The sequence below is a fragment of the Palaemon carinicauda genome, chromosome 3 (assembly GCF_036898095.1).
Source record: "Palaemon carinicauda isolate YSFRI2023 chromosome 3, ASM3689809v2, whole genome shotgun sequence".
Taxonomy (NCBI): domain Eukaryota; kingdom Metazoa; phylum Arthropoda; class Malacostraca; order Decapoda; family Palaemonidae; genus Palaemon; species Palaemon carinicauda.
Genome location: NC_090727.1, coordinates 112,266,280 through 112,280,724, shown reverse-complemented (window position 1 = coordinate 112,280,724; position 14,445 = coordinate 112,266,280). Strand labels below are relative to the sequence as shown.

Here is a 14,445-nt window from a genome sequence, read left to right as displayed (position 1 = left end):
TCCTCGTGTTCCAGTCCGGATATTGACTGATAACGGCCCTGAGTTTATTTCCCAGGAATTTACTGAGTTGTTGGAGCGGTATAATGTACATGTGAAAATAACTCCGTATAAACCCTCTAGTAACGGTGCAGTGGAGAGAGTGAATCGTACCATTGGTGAGTTACTGAGGGTGATTTCTGGGGAATCTCTGAAATGGGACCAGTTCTTATCCCGAGCAGTTCTCAGCTACAACCATTCCCACCACACTGAGATTGGCTGTACTCCAGCTGAGAACATACTGAAGGGTGCTCACGATGTTGATAGTATCCCGTTGCTATCAGCAGAAACGAGAGACCCATGGGCTGAAGGACATCCTCGGTACAAACCGTTTAAAGAGGGTTCTCTGGTGCTTAAGAAGGTGCACCTGTTGGGACACCTTCTGACGAATAAGCTCATCCCTAGGTTTGAGGGGGTATTCCGTGTTACTAAGGTACACGAGAATAAGGTCACCTATGAGCTGCAGAGACTGCCTGATGGTGAACTGGTAAAAGCTCACCATATCCAGTTAAAGGCCTGGTGTGAACCTCCAGTTTATCTTAGGAGGCACTTTCTCTGGTATCCGAAGGGTCCTGATCCTGTTACAGAGACTCTGAATAGTCCAGAACTCATGGATGACAGTCCTGTTTCTTCTGAAGTCTCTGAGAGTTCTAGTTCTAGTAGTGATGGCGACTCCTATAGGGTGGCTGCAGTAGTGGCGTCCTACCTTCTGTCTCGAGATTGTATCAAGTCCCGACGACGGAGGAAAAGTCACCATCCTACTAGAGCTACTACTCAGCCTAATCCCATTCTTAAGCCAGCTAGGACTTACAAGAGAAAGAAAGCACTGGATGCTTGGTTATATCCTCCAGAAAATTGTGATGAAACTCCTGTGTTAAAGCCTGAATCGTTTCGAGATCATTTGGTCCTCCAACTGTGGGAGAACAGCCCCACTGAAATGTGTAATACTCCTATTTTGTCTCCCGAGTCGGTGGTTCACTGTCCTGTTCCTGAATTGCCTACGCCCCAGTTCTTAGCTGCTTCTTTCCAAGAGGAAGGTATCGTTCATCCTCCGGGGAGTTGGGAATTCTGGGAAGTTTCCAGTATTCCATTATTGGAACTACTTCTGGTGTTTCCAAGAGTTCCAGTCCAGATTGGTCAAGACCTGCTACTTTAGAAAGCCCTGTTTCTGAATCGGCAGTGTCTATTTATCCTGATAATGACTTTCTCGGCTTTTTTCCACCCAATTGTGACGACCGACTGTCGCCTGAAGATCCCACCTTTAGTGGATTTAGTCCCCCATGGACTAGGTCAAAAGGTCCTGTTCTTGACCTACCTTTAGTTCAGCCTCGAGTCCTGGAGTGGAGACCTCGTCTCACTGACCAGACAAATATTATAGAGAGGGAACCATCCTCCATTCCTGAGTCACCTCAGAATACAAACCCTTTCCTACATTCTGATGGTAGGTTAAAACACCGGTCAGAGCTCGAGGCTGAAGTGGCACAGTCAGGTATATCTAACCTGAATGTTACAACACTGTTTGGGTCGCCCGAAACACAACGTTGCCCCGAATCATCGCCTGATTTTTCGGGATTTTTATTGTCCTCTTCTGAGTCTACGGATTCTGTCTCTGGTTTACCTCAAAGTGTGTCGATCACTCGCAGATACCAACTCTTATGCGAGGTTATCGATCGATTAAAGACACCCAGCCTGTATCTGGAGAGTCGCCGGCTTAGCCTGTCTCCTGTGCTGCGAGAAATTAATATGGCTCGCCAGCAGATTGCTGAATCCTGGCGCATGTCCTGAGACAGAATTTTGAGACTCAGAAGAAGAGCTATAAATCTCCCACTGAATTAATCTTGGTACAGTTTTTAAAGGAAGTTTTGATAATAATTACCCTTTTTTTCTTCTTATTAGTTATATTTTAATTCCCACATTGGGTATCTGAAAGGCTGAGAAAGGGACACGTGGTGTGAGGAAATCTTTATTTAGTCACGGTTTCTGTAACTGTTGCATTTATTGTTGTACTGTAAATTAACCTTGACCGTGACAGTTATAATAAATTCAATAAATTGCTTCTATCATGTAAAACCTGTAGTCCAAAATCAATGAGTTTTGTATGCTTTTAAATTGATTTTGGACTGCAATGGATGTAATTTTTTTCCCTTGTTAGATCCTGAATGTATACCTGTAATACTGATGTTTTCTGTATGATATGGAAATTGTTATATTGTATATTATTGAAGCATTGTTGGGAGGAATAGACGGTAATCAAATTTTTTGTTTTTAAGTATTGTGTTTCCATATTGTCTGATAGTTTGTCTATTCCTATTGCTTTATGTTATGGAAAAAAACTTATTGTACCTAAGGTAAAAAAAAATTTTCACTTGAATTTATGAAGTTGGTGTAGGGCGTTGTTGCTAGTCGTAAGACAATATTGAGTGGACCAAAAAATCTATAGGGGGGGAATGTGAAAAAAATTAATAATAGTTGGGGAAAATACAAACCATTTCCACATATAACAAGCTTGGGTTATATATGTTTTAAAGTAACTCTCATTATCAATTCCTTTTTGTCATAATGTCTGATATTCTGCCCAAGTACTGTACTATAATGATTTTCCATATATTCACTGTAAAGATTTCAATTTTTCTTAAATAGGTTTACATATTTTGCCAGCAACAAATTCATTTATTTTTTTAACAGAAAGTCATGAATAGAAGCATTATTTATATTTTTAAGGGGTATTGTAATATTTTTTGGTCCTACCCATTGTCTAACCACATTTGTTTTTGCAGCACGCCCTACTCTCTGTAGGGTTTTAGAGAGGCAACTAGAAATTGAGTTAAGACATGGCACAAGAAAAATGATTGGAAGGGTACTGAATGATTCCTACAACTGAATAGGGTTAATCAGCTTAGTATAAACTTCCTTTACCCTACTGAATGAACAGTGTATAGAAAAGTGAGTAAATCCATCCCTGGAATTGAATGTACAGTATCGCAAAATGGGATTATCTCGTTTGATAGAAATAAATGATGCATTGCTCAAAATGGGTGAAACGGGAGAAGGTGAAGATATGAACTCAATTTTCAATGCTCAGCTAGAAGAAGATGTCATTAGAGAAGTTTTGACATCATGCACGGCCCTTCTTCAGTATTCTCAGTTCAGTTGAAAAAGAGCTTCGACAGTTGAAAACCTTGCGAATCCAAGATTTCATCAACAAGGATCAAGATATTGCTACTCCACATCACCAGATCACAAAAGGTGATTCCATACTGGAACTTAGTGATGGACAGTTTTTTTTAAATGTTTGCCCCAGAACCAAGTGAACGTAAGGGGGCCTAAAACCGTCTTTTTGTGGAGACAGTCAAACGTTTAAGGGTCATAAACATTAATAGTTAGCTGGAACTATTGAAATGGCATACTGGTACTTGCCCAAATAGATACACAGTTAGGAGTGTCTTTGTTTATACTTGTACTGTATAGGAACACTTATGAGTGCCCCACTGGTGAAGATATGAACTCAATTTTCAATGCTCAGCTAGAAGATGTTGTCATTAGAGAAGTTTTGACATCAGGCACGGCCCTTCAGTATTCTCAGTTCAGTTGAAAAAGAGCTTCAACAGTTGAAAACCTTGTGAATCCAAGATTTCATCAACAAGGATCAAGATATTGCTACTCCACATCACCAGATCACAAAAGGTGATTCCATACTGGAACTTAGTGATGGACAGTTTTTTTTTAAATGTTTGCCCCAGAACCAAGTGAACATAAGGGAGCCTAAAACCGTCTTTTTGTGGAGACAGTCAAACGTTTAAGTGTCATAAACATTAATAGTTAGCTGGAACTATTGAAATGGCATACTGGTACTTGCCCAAATAGATACACGGTTAGGAGTGCCTTTGTTTATACTTGTACTGTATAGGAACACTTATGAGTGCCCCACATGTGGAAATCTTGTTTGGTTAATTTGTTTTTCTTATTACCCGGATGCTGAAGTTTGACGTAAAGGAATGCTAATTTTGCCTTTAATTTTCTATTTGGATTGATGGGTCCATGCTAACATAACTCTAACCGTTGTTTAAATAAATATTATTTTCTTGTGTTTTATGAATACAGCATATCATTCCTGTTCCTTACACCAATGTGCCCTCCTTCCCCAGCCACTGTTTTTTAAGATCTCTTAAGTACAGTAATTTATCATAATTCTTTCCTCCCACACTGTGTTCCGTTATTAATTATAAGATTCCCTTTCACCTAATGTTCTTATACCTTTATTTATAAGCCAGCTAGCCCAATGAAAGGTATGATAAAAAGTAAGATTCTAGCTGGGTCCCCTTGCCCAGTATAAATCAAGGGGTGGTGCCCAGAGCTCCGTTCTCTTGACCGGTTACTTAGGTTTCTTTGAGTATTTCACCGTTGTATACAATATTTGTTGTGTAGTGAACGTCGGGTTGTGATCGGCATTTGGACAATAGGCAGTTCGGGTGCTACCTCAGGCCACAGTCCGCAAACCACTACAGCGTCACCATGCGCCAACGCGCCATTGCTCGCCTACGCGCCAGCATTCACCAGCGCACCACCGATCGCCTGCTCGCAATCGGTCTCCCACGCGCTACAGGTCTCCTGAACAACGTCGTCAGCGGTCATCAGAGCGTTCTCGCTCACCCGCGCGTCAACACGCTCCCTCGCCGACGCACCAATGCGTTCGTTCACCGGCTCGCCCACGCGCTCGTTCGCCTGTACGCCCTCGCGCCCACTCGCCTTCGCGACCGCTCGCCCGCGCGCTCACGCGACCGCTCGCCTACGCGCGACCACTGTTCGCGCCGGATTTCGCAGCCCGTGACAGCAGCAGGAACGCGTGTCGCCAGACCGCGCTCAGGATCGCCTCTACCAAAGCGCAGGACTCTTGTGCAGGATAGGGAAGACACTTCAGAGAGGTCAGTGCGACTTTCTTCCCCTTTTCCTTTTCAGGCAGGTCTAGTGGTGTCCACTCCGAAGGATCGCCCGATCCCCTTCCCTCCAGCGGGGATTTCGGACTCTGTGTCCGTGGAGCGACAGACTTGGTTTGGTCCTCTGATGCCGGCGTTAGTGAAGGCTATGAAGCCAGCACTCGCCGATCAAGGTCACAAGCCAACGACTGCCTCACCTCCGCTGAAGAGAAGGAGAGGAGTGGACTTCGTGGTGACTTCCCCCAGGGAGAAGTTGGTTCCTAAGAGGTCTGTCAGGAAGGCCCCATCCCCTTCGCAGGTGTTTTCTCCTTCTCCCGTGGACGAGGCTTTTCCGTCCTCGGGTGAGTCCAGTGAGGTGATAGTCTCCCCCTTGGCACCAAGGGGGGAGCCTTCTCCTCATGGAGGAGAATCGTCTCGCGCGGAAGGTGCTCTCCGAACCTCTTTGTTGGGATCCTGTATCCCTCCTAGGAGGGAACCCAAGGACTCCAAGACCATCCCGAAATCGTCTTCAAGGATTCACCAGGAACCCGCTGCTCCCCGGGAGAACGTTCACGCTTCACCCCAGGAAGAGATTCCGGGGACGGGAGACTTAGCTGCCAGTCCGCAAGGAGGAGACCAGCAGGAATCTGAACATGCCTTCTGGCAGGTCCTGAGCCTGATGAGGCAACTCAACGGGTTCATGGACCCCGTGATCGCCCCCCGAGAAGGCAAGGACACGGTCCTGGACCAGGTGTTCGATGTTCAGAAGGCCCCTAAGACCTGTGCGGCTCTGCCCTGGTCTCGGGGATTGAAGAGTGCCAGAGCCAGGGCCAATGCCCAACTCGCGATTCTTGCCTCCTCCAGTCGTTCCTCTGCCGGGAACAAACTCATCCCACCTGATCGTCTCCAGCAGAGGAGGTATTTTGAGATCTTGGGTGAGTCTAGTCTCGCTCTTCCTCTCCATCACTCCGTAGAAGAGCTGGCTAAGGGAGTTCCTTTCGAGAAGCTCTCCGCCCGGCAGGTGTCGTTCTCGGCGTCGGAGGTCCTGAGCCATGAGAAGGTCGCGAAGTGCGCCATGCAGGCCACTTCGTGGCTGGATATATGGCTAGGAACTCTGGGCATCCTATTGCGCTCCGAGGACTTGTCTAAGGAGACCAATAGGAAGGCCCTGGAGACCTTCTTACTCTCGGGCACCCGCTCCATCGAGTTCCTGGCGCACCAGGTCACCACCCTGTGGGCCAACTCGGTATTGAAGCGGCGCGATGCGGTGACCGAGAGGTTCCACCCGAAGGTCCCCACCTTGGATGTCTGTAGGCTCAGACATGCTTCCCTCCTTGGGGAGAATCTGTTGGAGCCACAGGATATGGAGCGAACGGCTGAGAGGAGGAGGAAATCTAGCCAGGACTCCCTCCTCCATAGGGCCCTTACAGCTCGGCCCTATAAGCCTCCAGCTCCGCAGCAACAGCAGCAGCAGCCTCGTAAGGCACCGAAGCAGGCACCGGCAGCTAAGAAAGTGGTGTCTAAGCCCCAGCCCTTTCCAGCCAAGGTCAAGAGGGGCGGTAAGTCCTCCAGGGGAGGCAAGACTCCTAGAGGGAGCGGCCGCGGCCGCAAACACTAGGAGTGGCAATCCCCCCGCGTGTCCACCTGTGGGGGGATGCCTTCGACGTTGCGTGCACAGGTGGCAGCAACACGGGGCCGATGCTTGGACGGTCTCGGTGATCGGCCAAGGCTATCGCGTCCCGTTCATAACATCTCAACCTCCCCTGACAGCGAATCCAGTGTAGTTGAGCTCCTATGCCATGGGATCGGTAAAAGGGCTAGCCCTTCGGGCAGAAGTCGAGACCATGCTCAAGAAGGATGCTCTCCAGGAGGTCGTCGACGGCTCCCCAGACTTCTTCAGTCGACTCTTTCTTGTAAAGAAGGCGTCTGGAGGCTGGAGACCTGTCATCGACCTCTCGGCTCTGAACGGGTTTGTCAAGCAAACTCGGTTCAGCATGGAGACAGCGGACACGGTCAGACTTGCGGTGAGACCTCTAGACTTCATGTGCACACTGGATCTAAAGGACGCGTACTTCCAGATCCCAATCCATCCGTCTTCCAGGAAGTACTTGAGATTCTGCCTAGACGACAAGATCTACCAGTTCAAGGTGCTGTGTTTCGGTCTCTCCACAGCACCTCAGGTGTTCACCAGAGTGTTCACCCTGATTTCATCTTGGGCGCACAGGAATGGCATCCGTCTCCTTCGTTATCTGGACGACTGGCTGATCCTAGCAGACTCGGAGTCAACCCTTCTTCGGCACCGAGAGAGGCTTCTAGGTCTTTGCCAGGATCTGGGGATCGTGGTAAACCTCGAGAAGTCCTCTCTGCAGCCGTCCCAACGACTGGTTTATCTAGGCATGCTGATAGACACCAATCTCCACAAAGCCTTTCCATCAGACGACAGGATAGCAAGGCTGAGGAGGGTGGCGGAACCCTTCCTCAGGCGAGAAGGGCTTCCCGCCCAATCGTGGTTGCGTCTCTTAGGTCACCTGTCCTCCCTGGCTCGTCTGGTTCCAAACGGCCGCCTCAGGATGAGATCCCTGCAGTGGCGGCTCAAGTCCCGGTGGAATCAGGGATCCGATTCCCCGGACGTTCAGGTCCCGATAGGATCTTTGGAACGGACGGACCTGCGGTGGTGGCTGGTCGACGAAAACCTGCGAAAGGGGATGAGTCTTCTTGTCCTCCCCCCGGAATTGACACTGTTTTCGGACGCGTCAAAAGAAGGTTGGGGGGCGCATGTTCTGAACCAGAGGACCTCAGGCCTTTGGTCAGAATCAGAAAAGTGCCTGCACATCAACCTGCTAGAGTTGAAGGCCGTCTTTCTGGCTCTTCAACAGTTCCAACGGACCCTGGCGGGTCACTCCGTGGTGGTGATGAGTGACAACACCACGGTAGTGGCTTATATCAGCAAGCAGGGAGGCACTTTTTCGCAGCAGCTATCCCATCTTGCAGTAGAGACTCTGAGGTGGACCGAAGTCCACTCGATAACACTATCAGCTCGCTTCATTCCTGGCAAAAGGAATGTGCTCGCCGACAGTCTGAGCAGGGCCTCGCAGATAGTGAGTACCGAGTGGTCTTTGGATCCTCAGCTAGCCAACAAAGTCTTGACTTTGTGGGGTTCCCCGACCGTGGACCTGTTCGCAACAGCGTTGAATTTCAAGCTGCCTCTGTACTGCTCCCCAGTCCCGGACCCCAAGGCTCTCTGGCAAGATGCTTTCCAGCAACGGTGGGACAACATCGACGTGTACGCCTTCCCACCGTTCTGTCTGATGAGAAGGGTGTTCAACAGGACCAGACTATAGGTCAACTGTTCAATGATTCTGGTAGCTCCGCTATGGCATCACGCGGAATGGTTCCCGGACCTTCTGCAGCTCCTAACGGAGCTCCCGAGAGAACTTCCTCCACGACACGAGCTTCTCAGACAACCCCACTCCAACATCCCTCACAAGGCCGTGGCCTCACTTCGGCTTCACGCCTGGAGACTGTCCAGCGTCTCCTCACGGAGAGAGGCTTTTCGCAACAGGTTGCGGAGAGAATGTCTCGGCACTTGCGAAAGTCCTCTGAGGGAGTCTACCAGGCGAAGTGGAGAGTCTTTTGTGGTTGGTGTCATGGGAGGGGTATCTCTCCACTCGATGCCACTATTCCAGCAATAGCGGCGTTCCTCGTATATCTGCGGGAGGAAATGCGCCTTTCTGTCTCGGCAGTGAAAGGCTATCGCTTAGACTTAAGCTTGGCTTTCAGGCTGAAAGGCGTGGACATTTCTTCCTCGCTAGAACTATCTCTACTCATACGTAGCTATGAGCTTACCTGCCCCCAGTCGGAAGTGAGACCTCCTCCTTGGAACGTGGTTCGGGTCCTCAGGGCTCTTAAGAGACCTCCCTTCCAACCATTACGCCAGGCCTCCGATCGCCACCTGTCTTGGAAGACGGCTTTCCTGCTCGCTTTGGCTTCGGCCAAGCGGGCTAGTGAACTTCATGGTCTCTCGTACGACATCGCCCATTCAAGGGGATGGGGGGAGGTAACGTTCAGGTTCGTCCCTGAGTTTGTTGCCAAGACTCAAAATCCTGGGGTGCCGGATCCTCGGTTCGACTCTTTCAGGATCAAGAGTCTCCGTTCTGTAACAAGCGACCCAGACCAGCTGCTACTATGTCCAGTGAGGTGTCTGGGGTACTACTTGAAGAGAACAGCTGCATTCCGTCCTCAAGTGCGAGCATTGTTTGTAAGCACAGGCAGGACGAAGAGGAGGGTCACCAGGAACACCATCTCGGCTTTGATTCGAAGGGTTATCCACCAAGCCTTGAATCCAGACCCTCCTCCGTCACGTCGCCCTAGGGCACACGACGTCAGGGGTGTTGCTACATCCCTGGCCTTCAAGAGAAACTTCTCTGTGACGCAGGCGCTTCAAGCTGGGGTGTGGAAGCGTCAGACGACCTTCACAGCCCACTACCTGCAGGACGTGACCCACAGGAGCCTTGATATGTTTTCTATCGGTCCTGTGGTGGCTACACAACAGCTGGTCTAACCTCAGGCTCCTTTATGGACAAGTAGCAGTAGGTTGAGGACGTTGTTACCCGGTTTTAGTCTGCGTGAATGAAAGAGTATGTCTGACCCTTACTTCTTTCTTCATTCTCCCCTCTCTTGGGGAAGCAGCATCCTGGTCTTCGCATAGCTGACCTCGACTTCTGCAGGTAACCCATGCTTCCTTGTGCTCCTAGTATTAAGCTTAATACTGTCGGGTCCCCCATACCCTGACGAGGTGGTATTGGGAACGTCCTATCCTAGATTCCTATCTAAAGGTCTCAAGGTCAACTTCATAGGACGAGTCACACTTTCCTCCACACACAACTTATGTAGGCCACTTGTTCCTAGCGAAGCAAGGAACTTGTGAGGTGCAGGGGCTCCTTCTCTCAAGTGCTACTCACTGAGAGGCGGATTCCCCGGGCAAAGCCGAAGTCAGTAAGGCTGGGGACTTTCCACCCTTCCTAAGGGGTAAGTCACCCAATGTAAATAGCGTGGTTTGTATTTCGGTTATGGAACAAATGACAAATTCGGAGATAAATTGTATTTTTCCTAACCATACAAACCTTAGCTATTTACACATATTTGCCCGCCAGCCCTGTCCCCCAAGTCAAGTCCTACCTCTAAGTGAAGTGAAGCAAATCACCGGTGTGTGGGGGGGAGGGGTAGCAAGCTATCCCTTCCCCTACCCCTGCTAACTAGTGCGGGGGTAGTTAACCCTCCTTAAAATCTATTGGCTCGTCATTTCAGCTACGCCGAAAGGTAAACCCAATGTAAATAGCTAAGGTTTATATGGTTAGGAAAAATACAAATTATCTCCGAATTTGTCATGTTTATGATTTGTTCAATAAATTTCATTACTTACCTTTAAAAATGGGTACAGTAAATATGTGTATTTATGGACCTGTGAAATGCATCGGATTAATTTTTTTAATTTCTTATGGGAAAAACTATTTTAGGTCATGAGGATTTCAGGTTGCGAGCTCATTCCTGGAATAAATTAGCTTATAATGAGGTACTACTGTACTGTATTACATTTTATCTGTATCTATTTGTCTTCCTACTGCCAAGTTCCTCATTTTCAACATCATTTTTGTAGAGTTTTCGCAAATCATTAAAGGCTTTATGAGAGTTTAATAATGGCACCCAGTGTTTCCATTGAACTCATTAACGTAAATGAAACAACTTGGGTATCACCAGTCATTTCAGAGGTTAGTAAATGCTTTGGCTGAGCTTTGTAAGTTTATAAATGGCACTTACTGTTTTCATTAAACTCATTTGCCTAATTTATACAATTTAGCTAGAGAGAATTGGGATTTTGATGCAAGCAAATCCAAAATTGTTTAAGGTTCACCTTTGCTGATGTTATCCTTTGGCTATAATGTATTGTTCATTGTTGAGGTACTGTATCTCTTTTTGTGGACTATAAATCTTTTGTTTAATTTTTTATCCATTAATACAGAGAGGCAAAAAAAAAGTCATGCCTGCTTTGATGGGGGTATCACATACAAATTAAAACAAAATTAACATACATATGAAGTTCTCCCAATATTATTGTATTTTCTTGTTACAGTGGTCATCAGCCAGAAGTTATCATTCGAGTGTACAAAGATATGTATATGCTTCAGCAAATCTCCACCTCCTACAGCAAAGGAAACATCAAGTGAGATATTTTAATTCTAAGTTATTTTTAGGTATAAGCTTATTAAAATTTTACGGTTTAGTCTATGGTTTCATAATGTAAGCTGTAGGATTTTTAACTGTTTTACTGTTTTCTTGACTTTTTGCAACAGCATATTCACGATATATCACATAATTTTGATGACCGTATATGGATTTGTCAGTGAATCTTGCCCTATTTTCATAAGCAAGAAAAGGTGGAAATGAAAGTGTTTCCATAACTGGAATACAAACCTATGCTATTTATTAGGGGTATGATTTTCAGCAAAGCTGAAAGGACGAGCTATTAAAATTTTAGCGAGGGTTAACTACCCATTCCGCTAGTTAACGTGGGTAGGTCCTGCTCACACATCTGTGATTTAGCTCACTTTGCTTTTGGCTCGGATGGTGAACGGTCGTTGCTGTTCTTCATCCTCACCAAGTTATTTTGGACTGCCATTAATGCTTTTTGTTTGTGTTTTCTCTTTATTCGTGTCTGTGTGTTGACTTCTGCCTACCATGGGTATCAGCCCTGGACTTGAAGGCTGGCCCTGCGGTACCTTCATGTAGGCCGTGGACGTCAATTGACACACCCTTTTTCCCACTTGCAGAGGTCAACAGTGTGATAGTGAAAACAAGTTTAGTGAGTGTCGCTAGTAGTCTGCCTCCCAGTGGGAAAGGTTTGGGTGCCGGTGGAAGAAGTAGTCAAAGCAGGGTATATCTCCTTCGAAGATTTCTTTGAAAGGGAAGAAACCCAAGGCTTATTTCGCTTCCCGACCTTCCTCCGAAGCTCCTACTCGATCCCCCTCTTCCAAGAGACCGTTCTCGATAGATGGTGTTGCTTCTCCTAGCGAAGCAGACCCACCTTTCCCCCTGGGTGAAGCCTTGTGTCTTTCTCCTTTTTAACAGGTGTGGTCGTCCTTAGGGCTTCTGGGTCCGCCCTCCGTCCGCCCTCCAAGGACTCTTTGCTGCAGCTCATCATCCGTGGTGCTAGTGTGCAGCCTTCGTCGACTTCGGAGGTGGATCCTCTGTTGTATGTCAATGTAGTGGTGTCCGAGGCTTCTTCTGTTGCTGGTGCTAACGCCCCTGCTCCTTCAGACTCTTCAGCTGTTGCTGCTGACTGCACTTCCCCCATTCCTGATCATCCTTCGTGGGAAAGCAAAGTGTTTCTCCTCGGAGGAGGAGTCCACTCATAGAGACTCCTCTTTGGAGGACTGCTGCTTCTAAAGGTCAGGTTGCTGATCCACCGGCCCTCAGAGGGCATCATCAATCTCGCAGAGCTCACCTTCCACTTTGCCTTAGAGGTTGCCCTTCACCACTGGTGAAAAGGCGCTTCTTCAGGTCTTCAGCCTCGTCTTCACAGCTTTTCTCCCGCAGAGGAGCCTCCTCTTCAATCGTTCTGGCCCTCGACCTTCGCCCGTTCTTAGACCTTCTTCTGACAAAGCTGCCGCTAGTTCTCGGACTTTGGCCTTGGACTCTTCTATGGATCGCTTGCAATCCCCCTCGTATGATGTTCGTCCTTCCAAAGGGCACATCCCTGTTCCTGCATCGTGCCGACCTTCTGACCTGCCTTTTCTGTTCCTGTCTCGTGATGTTTCCAAACATCACTCGCCCTCGAGAACGCGCCTTCATTCACACCGTTCCAGATTTTTGGCTGGGTGCCAGCACGCTCTAATGCGCCATCGCTCTTCAGACCACCAGCGCTCACCAGCGCTCGCCAACATCTCGTCAGCGCTCTCTAGCATGCCAGTGCTGTCCAGCGCATCGATGCTCTCCACCATGTCACTGCTCCCCAGTGCTTCAGCGCTCTCCAATGCCCCAGCGGTCTCCTGATTGCCAAAGCTCTCTGGCACGTTCTCGCTGTTCGAAGCACCAGCATTTGCCGGCTCGCCAGCTCATCTACGCTCACCAGCACACCTGTGCTCACTAGCGCGACAGCGCTCTCCTGCACGTCTGTGCTCTCCTACTTGTCAGCCCCTCCAGCTCGCAAACACTCTTTAGCACACCAGTGCTCTCCCTTGCGCCAGCGCTCTCCTTTGCGCCAGCGCTTGTCAGCTCATCAGCGCTCGCCAGCTTGTTAGCGCTCTCCAGCTTGCCTGCGCACCCACGCTCACCTGCGCCCACCTGTGCACCAGCGTTCTCCAGCTTGCCAGCAATCGCCTGCTCTCCCGCCCTCACCTGTGCACCAGCTTTCGGCTGCTTACCAGCGCTTTTCTCGCCAACGCTCCAGCACTCTTTTGCGCACTTGCGCATGAGTCAAAAAGAGAAAAAGGCTGATCTTTTGACAGGTCACCATCTCCCCATTCCCCTCCCCGCAAAAACATTACAGCGCACCCGCCGGGAAAAGGGGGAAGAGTCTCCAAAGAAGGGTTCAAGATTCTGAAGATACCATCTTTGAAGGCAGACCCACTGCATCAACCATCAGGCGAGACTCCTCACAGGAATCCATTGATCCCTTTCTCTTCAGGAGCTCTTTCTATCAGTGCAACCGTCAGCAGACAGCTTTGGTTCAGTGCGATGGTCAGAGCAGTGGTGCAGGCCTTCTGGCCTGCTTTATCATCTCTCTTCTGAGACCGCACAACATCCAATGGCACCAGCAGATCTCCTGCAAAGAACCTTGGCCGTTTCTCCCTTGAAGAGAAAAAGAGGAGTCTCAGATGCAGTAACATCCCCTTGGGTGAAACTGACTTCTGTTAGGCCTTCGACGCCTGCCCCTCCTTACTCACCCTCTGGACGCTCTCCTGCCTCACCTCTGTTGAGAGAGTCTCATAAGGTTCAAATTTCCACTTCCACCTCCGGAGGAAAATTCTTCTTGCACAGAGAGTTCTCCACTACTGGCAGAAGTCAGGAAGGACAACTCCATCCGGCCTTCGATGGTGGAGTCCTATCTCCTTCCCTCGAGAGGAATCAAAGGGCTCTTAAGACACTAACAAAGTCCTCTTCAAGGACATCCAGGCCTTCAAGAACTACCAGTCACTCTAGGAATGTTCACAACCCACCCCGAGAGGAGCTCTCTCGGGTGGAAGAAGGAGACTTCGCTGCCGGTCCCACTTTAGAGGGTAAGCAGGAGTCAGAACATGCCTTCTGGCAAGTCCTGACTCATCAGGGTACTCAACGGGTTTATCGACCCGGAGATACCCCACGAGAGGGAAAAGACACTGTCTTAGGTCGTGTCTTTGGCATTCAGAATCCCTCAAAGACCAGTGCAGCTTATCCCTGGTCTCAAGGGCTAAAGAGTGCCCGGGCAAAAATCGCCCAATAGCTCTCCGAGCTCTCCTCC

General features: G+C 48.7%; 1 protein-coding gene across 1 annotated transcript in view; it reads left to right on the top strand.

The window, feature by feature from the left end:
- LOC137638407 (cyclin-D1-binding protein 1 homolog) overlaps positions 1-14,445 on the top strand; it is a 263,747-nt gene that overhangs the window by 89,593 nt on the left and 159,709 nt on the right. The window contains exon 3 of the mRNA XM_068370457.1: positions 11,080-11,169. Coding sequence (XP_068226558.1) covers positions 11,080-11,169 — 90 coding nt within the window. The remainder of the gene's footprint in view (positions 1-11,079; positions 11,170-14,445) is intronic.